Source organism: Oncorhynchus mykiss, chromosome 19, assembly GCF_057628025.1.
Source record: "Oncorhynchus mykiss isolate SJ-2025 chromosome 19, ASM5762802v1, whole genome shotgun sequence".
Lineage (NCBI taxonomy): Eukaryota > Metazoa > Chordata > Actinopteri > Salmoniformes > Salmonidae > Oncorhynchus > Oncorhynchus mykiss.
The window spans coordinates 34683749-34701121 of NC_143040.1; the positions used below are offsets into that span (position 1 = coordinate 34683749).

The 17373-nt window shown below is 42.8% G+C and overlaps 1 protein-coding gene across 27 annotated transcripts in view; it reads left to right on the forward strand.

Moving 5' to 3' along the window:
- The window catches only part of nrxn3a (neurexin 3a), a 430411-nt gene that overhangs the window by 346060 nt on the left and 66978 nt on the right, over positions 1–17373 (forward strand). For all 27 annotated transcript variants that reach the window (XR_016488898.1, XR_016488894.1, XR_016488895.1 and 24 more), the window contains one exon: positions 11332–11503. Coding sequence is in view for 18 of the 27 variants with exons in the window: in XM_090210796.1 (XP_090066922.1) it covers positions 11332–11503 (172 nt within the window). In the remaining 9 variants the exon portion in view is untranslated. The remainder of the gene's footprint in view (positions 1–11331; positions 11504–17373) is intronic.

A 17373-nucleotide genomic window follows, 5' to 3' on the forward strand; every position in this document is an offset into this window, starting at 1 on the left:
TTGCTGTTAGCAATGCTATCTTATAGAATACGCCATCTAAGAGACCACATAGTCCAAACAAGAATGTGCTGTACATTCTGTCTCATGTGTGTGTTGAAATTATCAATAATTGTAAATCGTGCCTTTGGGCAGGGTTGGACAGTTACTTTCTAAATGTAATTCGTTACAGTTACTAGTTACCTGTCCAAAATTGAAATTAGTAACGTAACTTTTGGATTACCCAAGCTCAGTAACATAATCTGATTACTTTCAGTTACATTTGGATTACTTTCCCCTTAAAACTTCTTAGGGCTAGGCGTCCCATTAGCGGGACAACTTCCGATGAAACTGGAGGGCACGCAATTCAAATAAATAATCATAAAATGTATGGATATTAAACATTTAGGTACATATAAGTGTCTTATATTCCGGTTGAAAGCTTAAATTCTTGTTAATCTAACTGCACTGTCCGATTTACAGTAGCTATTACAATGAAAACATGCCATGCGATTGTTTGAGGACAGCGCCCCACATAAAAAAAAAATCCACCGGCACAGGTTTCATATATTCACAAATAGCGATTTAAATATTCACTTTCTTTTTGAAAATCTTCCTCTGATTTGCCATCCAAAGGGTCCCAGCTATAACATGTATAGTCATTTTGTTAGCTAAAATCCTTCTTTATGACCCAAAAAGTCTGTTTAGTTGGCGCCATCGATCATCCATCACACACATTTAGTGCATCATCATAGTGGTCTCTGACTTGTGCTCAGACTCGCTCAGTTGGAACTAACTTAAACTTGTGCCCTTTTTTCAATGCTGAATTCAATGTTATTGAGAAAGGTGTCAATGTATTTTTTTTGCAAACATTCTTTCTACATTTAAAAGTCATCCAAGAAGTAATCAGGTCATTTTCAAAAGTCTCTGTAATCTGATGACAATATTTTTGCTGTTAACGTAACTGATCTTATTGAGTTTTTTTCAATCACATTACATGTAACTGATCACATGTAATCGGTAACTACCCAAACCTGACCTTGGGTCAGAGTAACTGCCATTTCAACATTATATTTCTTGGTACCCAACGCAAGATATTGACTCGAATCATGTGGCCAAACGTTACGAACAAAAAAAAATATGTTTCTGTTCTATCCCTAAAAGTTGTTTGTACTGCTTGAAGAACAGACTGTTTGTATTGTTCCATCAGTGATACATTGACTCATAGCTAACCCCAGCTTTTTATTGATGAAACACATGTCATCTCTGCTTCACTGCCCCTCTTGGCTGCCATTTCTAGGGCCAAACCTCCATTATGTTCTCAGCAGTTTACACTCCATTCTCTCACATGAAGCTCTGTTCATTTCTTAACCACTTATCAATTTGTGCAGGTGACACCATGGAATCACCCTGCCATCCCTGTGTGCTCTGCACTGCAGCGCACTGCCGCACTCCACGGGATGGATCACTATCATGCACTGTGTCTTTATCTTAGAGTTAGAGATGAGATGCGTTAAATGGCAGCGCCATTAAGGGAATATCTCAAAGGGGCCATGGTGATGGAGTGTTGCCTTCTGGTTTTATTCACTGTTTAAAGGAGTCCCCCAATGCTCCTTGAAGTGTGCTAATTTTTCATGGCTAATTATGTAGTTCATTTCTCATATATATATATATTTTTAAGTACATTCATAGTGAACGATTCACTAGAGAGGCATTTGTATGAGCTTACTGCTGCTGGCTGTACAATAAGCTACATATCATCACAATCACATATTGTCACTGAAATGCATCAGAAAGATATTGTGAAGTTCAGAAGATCATCAGGCAATAATTGTGTATGATCTTCTGTGTAAAAAAAGAACAGATGTTATTTTTTCCCCAGTCTGATTTAGTACCAGGTCTTGTCCACTTTGTTCTAACAAGACCTGTGAGGTTTGTGGGAATTGTAGAGGGAAATGTACATGTTAATGAGTGGCTAATCTTTCAGGAATGGGGTCATAATATTTTGTAGCTTAAATCGTTCAAAAAATTAGAGCCACATTTGTAGGAAGAAAACAGAAACCGCTCTGTTTATAACAACCTCACAACCACGGTTCTATGAACCAAGCAGACATGTATTTATTTTCATGATATCCAATTGGTAGTTACAGTCTTGTCCCATCGCTGCAACTCCCATATGGACTCAGGAGGCGAAGGTCGAGAGCCATGCGTCCTCCGAAACACGACTCTGCCAAGCCGCACTGCTTCTTGACACACTGCTTGCATAACCCGGAAGCCAGCTGCACCAATGTGTCGGGGGAAACACTGTACAACTGGCAACTACAGTCAGCGTGCATGCACCCGGCCCGCCACAAGGAGTCGCTAGAGAACGATGGGACAAGGACATCCCGGCCGGCCAGATCCCCCCCTAACTCAGACAACGCTGGGCCAATTGTGCACCGCCCTATGGGTCTCCCATAATCGAACCCGGGTCTGTAGCGACGCCACTCGGTAGGCCACTTTCTATAGCGACCCCATTTTCAAATCCTTGTGAGTCCTAGTTTGGGAAATGCTGGTCTAGAACAATTCCTCATCAATTTCAATCCCCCTGTTAATACTGATCATCCGTACAGTGTCTTCCACTTCCTGTCTGATGTCTTCCAAACAAACTTGAGAGCCCTGGCCTAGATTCCCCCCAGTGCCTTTCTCTGATCAGTGGTGATAAATACTCAACATGATGATGACACACATCTCCCTCGATACTGTTCATCATCTGTCCTTAGATTCTGCTTAGTATACAGATAAGGAGGTGATTCACTCTCTGGTTAACAACAGAGGAAATATGAGGGAAGTAGCAAAGATGTTGACAGAAGAGAGGCTGGAGAAAGGAGATGCTGACAAGGTTTAGCGTCATTTCGGTACATTTTGGAAGGTTGTAAGTAACACTTGGCCTTGAACGTTGCAGATAGAAGCAGGGGTTGGAACCAAAATCGTTTCGGTCTGAACAGAACCCCTATTGTTTTCATTCTGTTCCACTGTAATAAAGTTCTGAACCGGTTTGAACAAAAAATCTAATCAAATTTTATTGGTCACATACACATGGTTAGCTGAACCTTTTGTGACTAGGGGGCAGTATTTTCATTTTTGGAAAAATAACGTTCCCGTAGTAAACGGGATATTTTGTCAGGACAAGATGCTAGAATATGCATATAATTGACAGCTTAGGATAGAAAACACTCTGAAGTTTCCAAAACTGTAAAACTATTGTCTGTGAGTATAACAGAACTGATATTGCAGGCGAAAGCCTGAGAAAAATCCAATTGAAAGCTCTGCGTTCCAATGCGTCCCTATTGAGCAGTGAATGGGCTATCAACCAGATTACTTTTTCTCCGTATTCCCCAAGGTGTCTACAGCAGTGTGACGTAGGATTGATTATAAACAACGTTTGCCATGTTTCTGTTGATATTATGGAGCTAATTTGGAATATTTTTCGGCGTTTTTGTGACTGCAATTTCCGGGCGATTTCTCAGCCATACGTGAAGAACGGAGCTATTTCGCCTACAAAAATAATATTTTTGGAAAAAAGGAACATTGGCTATCTAACTGGGAGTCTGGTGAGTGAAAACATCCAAAGCTTATCAAAGGTAAACAATTTAATTTGATTGCTTTTCTGATTTCCGTGACCAAGTTACCTGCTACTAGCTGGACAAAATGCTATGCTAGGCTATCGATAAACTTACACAAATGCTTGTCTAGCTTTGGCTGTAAAGCCTATTTTGAAAATCTGAGATGACAGGGTGATTAACAAAAGGCTAAGCTGTGTCTCAATATATTTCACTTGTGATTTTCATGAATAGGAATATTTTCTAGGAATATTTATGTCCGTTGCGTTATGCTAATTAGTGTCAGTCGATGATTACGCTGCCGCACTCGGGATGGGGATTTACTAGAGGTTAATGCGAGTGTAGCGGTGATGCGTTGTGCAGACCTCACTACCCTCTGGAGAGCCTTGCGGTTGTGGGTGGAGCAGTTTCCGTACCAGGTGGTGATACAGCCCGACAGGATGCAATCGATTGTGCATCTGTAGAAGTTTGTGAATGTTTTTGGTGACAAGCCAAATGTCTTCAGCCTCCTGAGGTTGAAGAGGCGCTGTTGCGCCTTCTTCACCACACTGTCTGTGTGGGTGGACCATTTCAGTTGGTGCTTGCTCTGCTGTTTCCTGAAGTCCAAGATCATCTCCTTTGTTTTGTTGACATTGAGTGTGAGGTTATTTTCCTGACACCACCCTCACCTCCTCCCTATAGGCTGTCTCGTCGTTGGTGGTAATCAAGCCTACCACTGTAGTGTCGTCTGCAAACTTGATGATTTAGTTGTAGGTGTGCATGGCCACGCAGTCATGGGTTCTACAGGGAGTACAGGAGAGGGCTGAGAACACACCCCTGTGGGGCCCCAGTGATGAGGATCAGCGGGGGTGGAGATGTTGTTTCCTACCCTCACCACCTGGGGGCGGCCCGTCAAAGTCCAGGACCCAGTTGCAGGGCGGGGCCGAGACCCAGGGTCTCGAGCTTAATGATGAGTTTGGAGGGTACTATGGTGTGCAGTGTGATTGTGATTGCGTCGTCTGTGGACCTATTGGAGCGGTAAGCAAATTGGAGTGGGTCTTGGTTGTCAGGTAGGGTGGAGGTGATATGATCCTTGTCTAGTCTCTCAAAGAACTTTGTGATGACGAAAGTGAGAACTGCGGGGCGATAGTCATTTAGCTCATTTACCTTAGCTTTCTTGGGAACATGAACAATGGTGGCCCTCTTGAAGCATGTGGTAACAGCAGACTGGGATAGGGATTGATTGAATATGTTCGTAAACACACCAGACATCTGGTCTGCGCATGCTCTGAGGACGCGGCTAAGGATGCCGTCTGGGCCGGCAGCCTTGCGAGGGTTAACACGTTTCAGTGTTTTACTCACATTGGCTGCGATGAAGGAGAGTCTGAAGGTTTTGGTAGCGGGCCTTGTCGGTGGCACTGTATTGTCCTCAAAGCGAGCAAAGAAGTTGTTTAGTTTGTCTGGGAGCAAGACATCGGGGGGGTTGGTTTTCTTTTTGTAGTCTGTGATTGACTGTAGACCCTGCCACATACAGTGGGGCAAAAAAAGTATTTAGTCAGCCACCAATTGTGCAAGTTCTCCCACTTAAAAAGATGAGAGAAATTTTCATCATAGGTACACTTCAACTATGACAGACAAAATGAGAAAATAAAATCCACAAAATCACATTGTATGATTTTTTATGAATTTATTTGCAAATTATGGTGAAAAATAAGTATTTGGTCACCTAAAAACAAGCAAGATTTCTGGCTCTCACAGACCTGTAACTTATTTTTTAAGAGGCTCCTCTGTCCTCCAATTGTTACCTGTATTAATGGCACCTGTTTGAACTTGTTATCAGTATAAAAGACACCAGTCCACAACCTCAAAAAGTGACACTCCAAACTCCACTATGGCCAAGACCAAAGAGCTGTCAAAGGACACCAGAAACTAAATTGTAGACCTGCACCAGGCTGGGAAGACTGAATCTGCAATAGGTAAGCAGCTTGGTTTGAAGAAATCAACTGCGGGAGCAATTATTAGGAAATAGAAGACATACAAGACCACTGATAATCTCCCTCGATCTGGGGCTCCACGCAAGATCTCACCCCGTGGGGTCAAAATGATCACAAGAACGGTGAGCAAAAATCCCAGAACCACACGGGGGGACCTAGTGAATGACCTGCAGAGAGCTGGGACCGAAGTAAACAAAGCCTACCGTCAGTAACACACTACGCCGCCAGGGACTCAAATCCTGCAGTGCCAAACGTGTCCCCCTGCTTAAGACAGTACATGTCCAGGCCCGTCTGAAGTTTACTAGAGAGCATTTGGATGATCCAGAAGAAGATTGGGATAATGTCATATGGTCAGATGAAACCAAAATATAACTTTTTGGTAAAAACTCCCCTCGTCGTGTTTGGAGGACAAAGAATGCTGAGTTGCACCCAAAGAACACCATACCTACTGTGAAGCATGGGGGTGGAAACATCATGCTTTGGGGCTGTTTTTCTGCAATGGGACCAGGACGACTGATCCGTGTAAAGGAAAGAATGAATGGGGCCATGTATTGTGAGATTTTGAGTGAAAACCTCCTTCCACCAGCAAGGGCATTGAAGATGAAACGTGGCTGGGTCTTTCAGCATGACAATGATCCCAAACACACTGCCCGGGCAACGAAGGAGTGATTTCGTAAGAAGCATTTCAAGGTCCTGGAGTGGCCTAACCAGTCTCCAGATCTCAACCCCATAGAAAATCTTTGGAGGGAGTTGAAAGTCTGTCATAGTTGAAGTGTACCTATAATGAAAATTACAGGCCTCTCTCATCTTTTTAAGTGGGAAAACTTGCACAATTGGTGGCTGACTAAATACTTTTTTGCCCCACTGTACCTCTCGTGTCTGAGCCATTGAATTGCGACTCTACTTTGTCTCTATACTTACGCTTAGCTTGTTTGATTGCCTTGTGGAGGGAATAGCTACACCGTTTGTATTTAGTCATGTTTCCGGTTGCCTTGCCCTGATTAAAAGCAGTGGTTTGCACTTTCAGTTTTGCGCGAATGCTGCCTTCAATATGCACTTGCTAATAAACTCGCTCACCGAATCAGCGTATACATCAATAATGTTGTTTGACGCTATCCGGAACATATCCCAGTCCACGTGATCGAAGCAATCTGGAAGCGTGGAATCAGATTGGTCGGACCAGCATTGAACAGACCTGAGCACAGATGTTTCCTGTTTTAGTTTCTGTCTATAGGCTGGGAGCAACAAAATGGAGTCGTGGTCAGATTTGCAGAAAGGAGGGCGAGGGAGGGCTTTGTATGCGTCGTGGAAGTTAGCGTAACAATGATCCATATTTTTTCCAGCCCGAGTCTCGCTGATAAAATGTAGGGAGACTTGTTTTCAGATTAGCTTTGTTAAAATCCCTAGCTATAATAAAGGCAGCCTCAGGATGTGTGGTTTCCAGTTTACATAGAGTCCAATGAAGTTCTTTCAGGGCTGTCGAGGTGTCTGCGAGTAATTCACCCAACTTATTGTGGGAAGGTTGTGGAAGGCTACCCGAAACGTTTGACCCAAGTTAAACAATTTAAAGGCAACGCTACCAAATACTAATTGAGTGTATGTAAACTTCTGACCCCCTGGGAATGTGATGAAAGAAATAAATGTTGAAATAAATCATTCTCTCTACTGTTATTCTGACATTTCACATTCTTAAATTAAAGTGGTGATTCTAACTGACCAAAGACAGGAAATGTTAGGCTTAAATGTTAGGAATTGTGAAAAGCTGAGTTTAAATGTATTTGGCTAAGGTGTATGTAAACTTCCGACTTCAACTGTATAGTGTACCTACGGGGGAGCGGCTAATATGGAGGACCTTTTAACATCTGAGAGTTGGCTCCATGCCCTGGACCAGAGTTTGCTAACAAGCATCTGTGTGATGCAGCACCAGAATTCAAAACACGTTTTACCTTTTTGTAGTTAATAAATCCAATGTGAAATGTGATAACTATAGTTTACTTAATCTCTCTGGGATATGTGGGACGGAAGCGTCCCACCTGGCCAACATCCAGTGAAAAAAATGCTCTGTGTTCAATACTGAAGGAAAACAATGTGTAGCATGCTTTCTGGTCACGCGCCTCTAACAAACAATGCACTTCACTGGCTACTTCTTCATTTCTCAAAGGAAAAACCTCAACCAGTTTCTAAAGACTGTTGACATCCAGTGGAAGCGATAGGAACTGGAAGGAAGGTCCCTTAGAAATCTGGATTCCCAATGACAAGTCATTGAAAAGAGAGTGACCTCAAAAAAACAACATCTGAATGGTTTGTCATCGGGGTTTTGCCTACCAAATAAGTATTTTTTTAGTCACAGACATGATTCAAACAGTTCTAGAAACTTCAGAGTGTATTCTATCCAATACTAATAATAATATGCATATATTAGCATCTGGGACTGAGTAGGAGGCAGTTTACTCTGGGCACGCATTTCATCCAAACGTGAAAATGCTAGCCTAGAGAAGTTAACTAGCCTAGAAAACATGCTGGCAGGCAGACACTGGAAGAGAAGTTTCTGAGCGACAGAGTGATTGCTTTGCATAGTCGCAATGATGGCGTTTTTTTGTGGGACTTTAAATAATGCTTTGAATGTAAATTCATGTTATTAACCGGTTCCCATGGCTCTAGTGTTCTGGAACACTGGAGATCACTTCCTGTTTTCGATTCTGTTCCCTGTTCCCTAAATCTTAATTCTGCATGTCAGAGAAGCATATTTGTTCTACATAGCATATTTCTAAATGTTCTAAAACTTTACGTTGCAAATTATGTTAACTTTTTCTAAATCCCCAGTTTTCTAGAAACCCCAGTTGGAGAATTCCTGGAAATGGGGGAATAAACAGAGAATCCAGGATTTCTGGAAAACTGGGGAATTTAGAGAAAGCTACCGAACTTTTGCAACACTAGGTGTGGATCAGTTTATTTCAGCTTGGCAAGATGGGAAGGGTATGTTATAGAATTAGTATGGATTTGCCCCAAACTTAACGCTTTGTATTCAGGACATTTCTTTGCCAATTCTTTTGCAGTTTTACTTAACTGCTTTATTGTAAACAGGATGCATGTTTTGGAATATTTTTATTCTGTATAGGCTTCCTTATTTCACTCTGTCATTTAAGTTAGTATTGTGGAGTAACTACCATGTTGATGATCATCCTATCACAGTCATTAAACTCTGTAACTGTTTTAAAGTCCCCATTTGCCTCATGGTATAATCCCTGAGCAGTTTCCTTCCTTTCCGGCAACTGAGTTAGGAAGGACCCCTGTATCTTTGTAATGACACACCATCCAAAGTGTAATTAATAACTTAATGTGCTTAAAGGCACATTTAATATCTGCTTTTTTGTACCTGTCTACCAATATTATATAAATGTTTTGTCATTTAGCAGACATTCTTATCCAGAGCAACTTATGAGTGCATGCATTTTCTTATTTGTTTGTACTGGTCCCCCATGGGAATGGAACCCACAACCCTGGCCATGCTCTACCAACTGAGCCACACAGGACAATAGGTGCACTTACTTGCAAAACCTCCCTGGTCTTTGTGGTTGAATCTGTGTTTGAAATTCATTGCTCAACTGAGGGACCACACTGATAATTGTGTGTGAGGGGAACAGAGATGAAAAATCATGTTTAACATTATTATTGCACACAGAGTGAGTTGATGCAACTTATTTTGTGACTTGTTTAGCACATTTTTACTCCTATACTTACAGTGCCTTGCGAAAGTATTCGGCCCACTTGAACTTTGCGAACTTTTGCCATATTTCAGGCTTCAAACATAAAGATATAAAACTGTATTTTTTTGTGAAGAATCAACAACAAGTGGGACACAATCATGAAGTGAAACAACATTTATTGGATATTTCAAACTTTTTTAACAAATCAAAAACTGAAAAATTGGGCGTGCAAAATTATTCAGCCCCTTTACTCTCAGTGCAGCAAACTCTCTCCAGAAGTTCAGTGAGGATCTCTGAATGATCCAATGTTGACCTAAATGACTAATGATGATAAATACAATCCACCTGTGTGTAATCAAGTCTCCGTATAAATGCACCTGCACTGTGATAGTCTCAGAGGTCCGTTAAAAGCGCAGAGAGCATCATGAAGAACAAGGAACACACCAGGCAGGTCCGAGATACTGTTGTGAAGAAGTTTAAAGCCGGATTTGGATACAAAAAGATTTCCCAAGCTTTAAACATCCCAAGGCGCACTGTGCAAGCGATAATATTGAAATGGAAGGAGTATCAGACCACTGCAAATCTACCAAGACCTGGCCGTCCCTCTAAACGTTCAGCTCATACAAGGAGAAGACTGATCAGAGATGCAGCCAAGAGGCCCATGATCACTCTGGATGAACTGCAGAGATCTACAGCTGAGGTGGGAGACTCTGTCCATAGGACAACAATCAGTCGTATATTGCACAAATCTGGCCTTTATGGAAGAGTGGCAAGAAGAAAGCCATTTCTTAAAGATATCCATAAAAAGTGTTGTTTAAAGTTTGCCACAAGCCACCTGGGAGACACACCAAACATGTGGAAGAAGGTGCTCTGGTCAGATGAAACCAAAATTGAACTTTTTGGCAACAATGCAAAACGTTATGTTTGGTGTAAAAGCAACACAGCTGAACACACCATCCCCACGGTCAAACATGGTGGTGGCAGCATCATGGTTTGGGCCTGCTTTTCTTCAGCAGGGACAGGGAAGATGGTTAAAATTGATGGGGAAGATGGATGGAGCCAAATGCAGGACCATTCTGGAAGAAAACCTGATGGAGTCTGCAAAAGACCTGAGACTGGGACGGAGATTTGTCTTCCAACAAGACAATGATCCAAAACATAAAGCAAAATCTACAATAGAATGATTCAAAAATAAACATATCCTGGTGTTAGAATGGCCAAGTCAAAGTCCAGACCTGAATCCAATCGAGAATCTGTGGAAAGAACTGAAAACTGCTGTTCACAAATGCTCTCCATCCAACCTCACTGAGCTCGAGCTGTTTTGCAAGGAGGAATGGGAAAAAATTTCTAGTCTCTCGATGAGCAAAACTGATAGAGACATACCCCAAGTGACTTACAGCTGTAATCACAGCAAAAGGTGGCGCTACAAAGTATTAACTTAAGGGGGCCGAATACTTTCGCAAGGCACTGTATTTAGGCTTGCCATAACAAAGGGGTTGAATATGTATTCCCTCAACACGTTTCAGCTTTAAATGTTTTATTAATGAGTAAAAAAAAATTAAAACATAATTCCACTTTGACATTATGGGGTATTGTGGGTATGCCAGTGACACAGAATCCCATTTTAAATTCAGGCTGTAACACAACACAGTTTCCTGTGGAAAAAAGTGAGTAGGTGGAATTGGTCACCTGAACTGTCAAGTCTGTTCTCTTCCACTATGTGACTGTGTGAGCCTTCACTGCTCATTAATCTAGTTTCTCTCTCTGGTTTATTTAACATCATTGATTTTTACAAGTGTGTGTGTGTGTGTGTGTGTGTGTGTGTGTGTGTGTGTGTGTCTGTTATCCAACAGAAGGGGCCATTAAGGTTAATATAATGTATTATTTATTAGAGACTGAGCGAATAGAATGAAAAGAGAAAGAGAATTAAACCTTGAACAAAAGAGTAATAACTATATCTGAAATGGGACGCACAAAATAGTAATTTGTCAAAAACAAATGATTTGCCTAAAAATTTGTTCCAAAATTTTAAACAATCACTAAATTAATTCCTTTGTTTGTGTCTTCTTCTAGGAACAAGGGAAGATCGGTGTGACGTTTAACATCGGCACAATGGACATCAGTGTGAGAGAGAGCAGCACCCCTGTGAATGACGGGAAGTACCATGTGGTGCGGTTCACCAGGAATGGGGGCAACGCCACGCTCCAGGTGGACAACTGGTCCATCAACGAACACTTCCCAGGAGGTACGGAAGTCCTCTCTCACTACACCTGCATGGTTTAACCTGTGCTGTGACCTACCTGTTACTTTTGCATGCATGGTGTAGGCCTTTGCTATTTGCCTGTTACCTTTGCATACACAAGGTGTGTTTACTTCTAGTTTTCGGAATTGAAAAACCTATTCTCTTTACATGCATGGTTTAGCTCATGAATCCAATAAGTTGTGAACGTACCCTAAACTCACTGGACACCATGTGCCTCTAAACTCCTTCCCAGAGACCACACCACCTTGGCGTTCAATGCCCACCTCTCCTCTACTGTTCCTCCCTCATCTACTTGAAGCTTTTAAGTGCATAGTTGTCATTATCCAACAAGCATATGTTTACAGTTACCACAGTTTGAAGGCCTTTTGGCTGCCTTCTGTTTGCAATGCTAAGGAAAGGAAACCAGAGACAAATTGGAAATGTTAAATATCTCCAGTATCTCGTGGAGGGACATCTTGATGAATGCAATATGTCAGAACTCTTGGTTTTTAATAATACAAAGGTATCGACTAGTCAACTTCCATTATCTGCGAAGAGTTATCAGACATCTTTGACGTTTCCAGTTGGTCCTGTGTTCGGCCGTAATGTGAAAAGGACCTCAGACTTCTTCACTTTTATCTAAGGAAGTGTTAGACCATAGGCTGTTCTCTGGAGTGGGTTGCTGTTTTTTCCCTGCCAAATACTCTGTCTGTTTAGTGAATGAATAAAGATGGACATGGAATTGGACTGACTTCAGGCTCTCTGGGTTTGCAATGGGTCTGCATACAAATGGAGCGATCTCTTCTCAGGACTGGTCGTGATGCCTCAACTGTTGCTTTATTTAAAGGTTGGAAGAGCCGGCCTTATCCCTGTCAGAGTACTCTTAATTTCCCTATGACAATAGGGTGACTATGACAATAGTGGACTGATGCAAGACTCGAGCTAATGAACCTGCAACTACTGGTAGAAATGTAGCTCTCACTGAAGCTGCAATTACTGGTAGAGATGTAGCTCTCACTGAAGCTGCAACTACTGGTAGAGATGTAGCTTTCAGTGAAGCTGCAACTACTGGTAGGAATGTAGCTCTCACTGAAGCTGCAACTACTGGTAGAAATAGCTCTCAGTGAAGCTGCAACTACTGGTAGAATGTAGCTCTCACTGAAGCTGCAACTACTGGTAGAAATGTAGCTCTTAGTGAAGCTGCAACTACTGGTAGAATGTAGCTCTCAGTGAAGCTGCAACTACTGGTAGAGATGTATCTCTCAGTGAAGCTGCAACTACAGGTGGAGATGTAGCTCTCACTGAAGCTGCAACTACTGGTAGAAATGTATCTTACACTTTACATTACATTTGAGTCATTTAACAGACACTTATCCATTGCGACTTACAGTTAGTGTATCAATCTTAAGATAGCTAGGTGGAACAATCACATTTCACAGTCATAGTATGTACATTTTTCCTCAATAATATAGCTACCAGCAAGTCTGAACTAGTAAGGGAGAAAAAAATGTAAACATCACAAAATTATTTTTTTTCAGGGTGAGGAGGTGATGTGGGGGAGGGGGGGTGCTGTAGGATTATTTAAGATAGTCTTCGAACACCTGCGGGTTGCAGCGTTCTGGATTAATTGCAGGGGTTTGATGGCACAAGCGAGGTGCTCAGCCTACAGGGAGTTGCAGTAGTCCAGACGGGAAATGACAAGCGCCTGGATTAGGACCTGCGCCGCTTCCTGTGTGAGGTAGGGTCATACTCTACGGATGTTGTAGAGAATGAACCTGCAGGAGCAATCACTGCTTTGATGTTTGCAGAGAATATATGTTTGTATAGAGAGAAGAGGTGAGAGCCTAGAACCGAGCCCTGGGGGACACCAGTAGTGAGAGTATGTGGTGCAGACATACATCCCATCCAGGTCACCTGGTTGGAGCAGCCTGTCAGGTAGGATGCAATCCAAGAGTGGGCAGAGCCTGAGATGCCCAGCCCTGAGAGGGTGGAGAGGAGGATGTGACGCTTCACAGTGGTGATGGCAGTAGATAGATCTAGGAGGATGAGAAAAGAGGAGAGAGAGTCAGCTTTGGCAGTACAGAGAGTCTCCGTGACACAGAGAAGAGCAGTCAGTCTCGGTGGAGTGACACATCATAAAACCTGAATGGTTAGGGTCAAGAAGATCGTTCTGAGAGAGATAGTGAGAGAGTTGGTCAGAGACAGCACGCTCAAGTGTTTTTCAAGTCTATTTTGACGTCAGAGGGGACGCATCTAGTGGACAAGGATCAGTTGATGAGGGAAGTGAGGAATTGGAGCAGGTCTCCAGAGATGGTCTGGAGAAGGGTGTAGGGGAAGTGGTCGAGTGGGCAGGTTGTCCGGCGGCCAGACCTCCCTCACTAGTTGCAGGATTCCATCTGGAGAGAGTGGGGAGAAAGAGGTCAAGGCGTAGGGTAGTTCTGTGTGAGTGGGACAAGTGGACTCAATAGGCTGAGAGAATGAGGAGCGGATGTCATCAATCTCCTTTTCAAAGTGGATGACAAAGTCCTCCGCAGAGAGGGAAGGGGGGTAGAGGATTAAGGAGGGAGGAGAAGGTGGAAAAGAGTTTCCTTGGGTTAGAGGCAGAAGCTTGTCATTTCATGTGATAGAAAGTGGCTTTTGCAGTGGATACGGGAGAATGGAAGGTAGAGAAACAGGGGTGAATGGATGATAGGTCCTCTGGAAGTTTAGTTTTCCTCCATTTTTTCCTAGCTGCCCACAGCCCTGTTTTGGGAGGAAAGTGGACAGTGCGAGTCATAGGATGCAGAAAGGGTGGAGAGTAGGGTCGATGAGGTAGAATCAGGAGACAGGAGGGAGAAAGGATTTAGCAGAAGGGAGAGATGATAGGATAGAAGGGGAGATAGTAGTGGGAGATAGAGAGCAAACATTGCAACAGGGTGAGTGGTTAGGGTTGGAGAAAAGGGATACAGAAAAGGAAACAAAGTAGTGATCAGAGACCTGGAGGGAGGTTGCAGTGAGATTAATAGGCAAACAGCCTCTATTAAAGATGAGGTCATGCGTATTGCCTGTCTTGTGAGTGGTAGGGGACTGGGAAAGGGTGAGGTCAAAAGAGACGAGGGGAATTAATTGAAGGCAGACGTCAGGCAGTTGAAGTCGCCAATTTCGAAGAGCGGTGAGCCATCGTCAGGAAATGTGCTTCTTAAGGTGTCAAGCTCATTGAATAACTCTCTAAGGACACCTAGTGGGCAATAGATCAAACCAATGTTAATCTTGAGTTGACAAGTGACAGTGACAGCATGGAATTCAAATGAGGAGATGGACAGGTGAGAGAAAATAGAAAATCTCCACATAGGAAAAATGAGTAGCCGTGTGCACCACCGCGACGGCCAGATGCTCTCGAACTATGAGAGAAAACTTAGTCAGATGAAGAGAGAGCAACTGGAGTAGCAGCGTTCTCTGAGGTGATCCATGTCTCCTTTAGGGCCAAAAAGTCAGGGGACTGAAGGGCAGCATAAGCTGAGATGAACTCGCCGTTCTTCACCGCAGATAGGCAGTTCTAAAAGCTGCCAGAGAACAGAAATTCCACATGAGTTGTGCGAGCAGAGTACACTAAATTAGAAGGGTTGCAGCCAAGGGGTGGTGAGCGTCTGTAAAGCTTACAGAGAGAGGCGCGAACAGGTATAGAAAACACAAAGTTGCCAGATACAAAAGAGCAAAATGAGATCATCAGAAAATAACTAGGTAAGATACTAAAGTGAGAGAATGGTCTGGAGCCTCCCACTCCTTCCGTCCTTGAACAACTCGGCAGAACCGTCTTTGTTTCGGCGACGGTCATAGTTTTGCAACGAGACCTCCGCTTACAGCTGCCGCTGAGAAAACAGGGGAGGCTGAAGTACTAATACTTATTGCTAATTTCCTTACATAGATGAAAAGCACACCTCCCGGTACTAATTGCTGATTGCCTAGCAGAGGAGAAACCACTCCCCCTCCAATACAGCCACTGACTACCAAAACAACAAGTCACAAATTGCCCTGCCCCTTAATCCTGGTTGACCTGTCAACAATAATCTGTAAATGAATAGCAGTCAGCAGTACACACACCAAGTAGGCTACTGGGAAGACAGACAGCACTTAAAGTAGATGGCCCTATCTAGCAAAATGACAGTACTAGGCAACAACTGATCAAGACAAAAATTATACTTATCACTGCTGGAGATACAGTTCCCACTGCCAACACTATAAAATGTTGTACAGTACATTATACCATTAACATCCCCCTTGGAAACATCCCCTTTGGCATGTGATGTCTCGTTGCCTTCCTGTGTTGAGTACATTAACATCCCCCTTGGAAACATCTCCTTTGGCATGTGATGTCTCGTTGCCTTCCTGTGTTGAGTACAGTACAGTACATCTCCCATAAGAGCTGAATCTTCCCTCTAACCTGCCACACACACTGAGCAGAGCAGCATTGCCTCAGCGTCTCCTAGGTCTGCCAGTATCACTCACGTTAATGATTCAGACTGGTGCACAGTGCGCCACTCGGCCTCATTACTTCAACACAACACAGACATGGACACTCTGATGGGAATAGGAGCCAGGAGGGAAATAACTTCCCTTGCATTCTCTCTTCGGTTCTTTCTTTCTTTGCTTCTTTCTTTCTTTCTTTCTTTCTTTCTTTCTTTCTTTCTTTCTTTCTTTCTTTCTTTCTTTCTTTCTTTCTTTCTTTCTTTCTTTCTGTGTATCTACTGCTCTCTCTCTGACACACACACACACACACACACACACACACACACACACACACACACAATTACCTACACTGATCAACAGAACCCTTTCATTTCTAAATAGGGACTTCTTGATGACTCTATAGCCTAGTCAGTACCTGTTTGGTTGGAAATTAGCCCATTTAGGCATTTTATCCAGCCCTCTCTCCCCCAAATTGGCAGTTAATTTACAGATTAGTAAAGCCTGTAATTCAACCATCATTGATCTTCCTCCCCTCCTGTAATATCAATGTCATTTACAATCTAATTGCTAGTTTGGCCACTGCCCTGGGGGACTTGAAATTACACTTGAAAAAGCTTAATGGGAGAGTCTGCACTTGAATCAAGGCCTTTTATACCCTTACAATGAGCCACAGCAGGCCCATCAAATGAATGGCCAGACTTCTATGTCGTCAATGGGCTTGCTCATTTTTCAGTTTTTCCATGTCTTCTGCTTCGTCAAGTAATAGACAGCCATGAAATATGGGTGGAGTGACACTGGATGGGCTGCCACTGCTACATGGCTTAGGGTAGTGAATACTTTTTACATCACTCTCTGGATAAAGTGTCTGTTAAATGTAATTGACAAAAATGTAAAGAGTTAGCTGTTGTACTGCCGAGGATCTGGGTTCATTTGCAGTTTAAAAGGATCTAGGATATGGGACGAGTTGATAGTTGTGTAAGAAACTAGTTGGTTTTATGGGTCTCACAGATGATTAAGGTTATCATAAATGTTAGGAAAAGGGTTAAATGTGTAAAACTGTAATTATGCTATGTCTTAAAATGTGTCCTGTGAGATATCTATCTGGTTGACAATCCTTACCTCACATAGGCCTAGATACGGGAACCATTTTAGGACATCCCCAGCCTCAAGCCTCAAACCTCATCCATACAGTTTAGTACTTATTGTCACTGTTTTTCTCAAAGGATGTCTCGTCTTTCTTTGTCCTGGTGTTTTTAGTATAGACATTTTATGCCGTGCTAACATAAACAGCCATTTACAGCCATCTACAGTGACAAACTGTAAAGTGAGACTTTTTCATGTGCCGCCTTGGGGACCATAAAGCTTATTAAATCTAAAGACGGGGAAATGGACCAAGGTGTTCTGCGGTAATGGCACCAAACATCTGT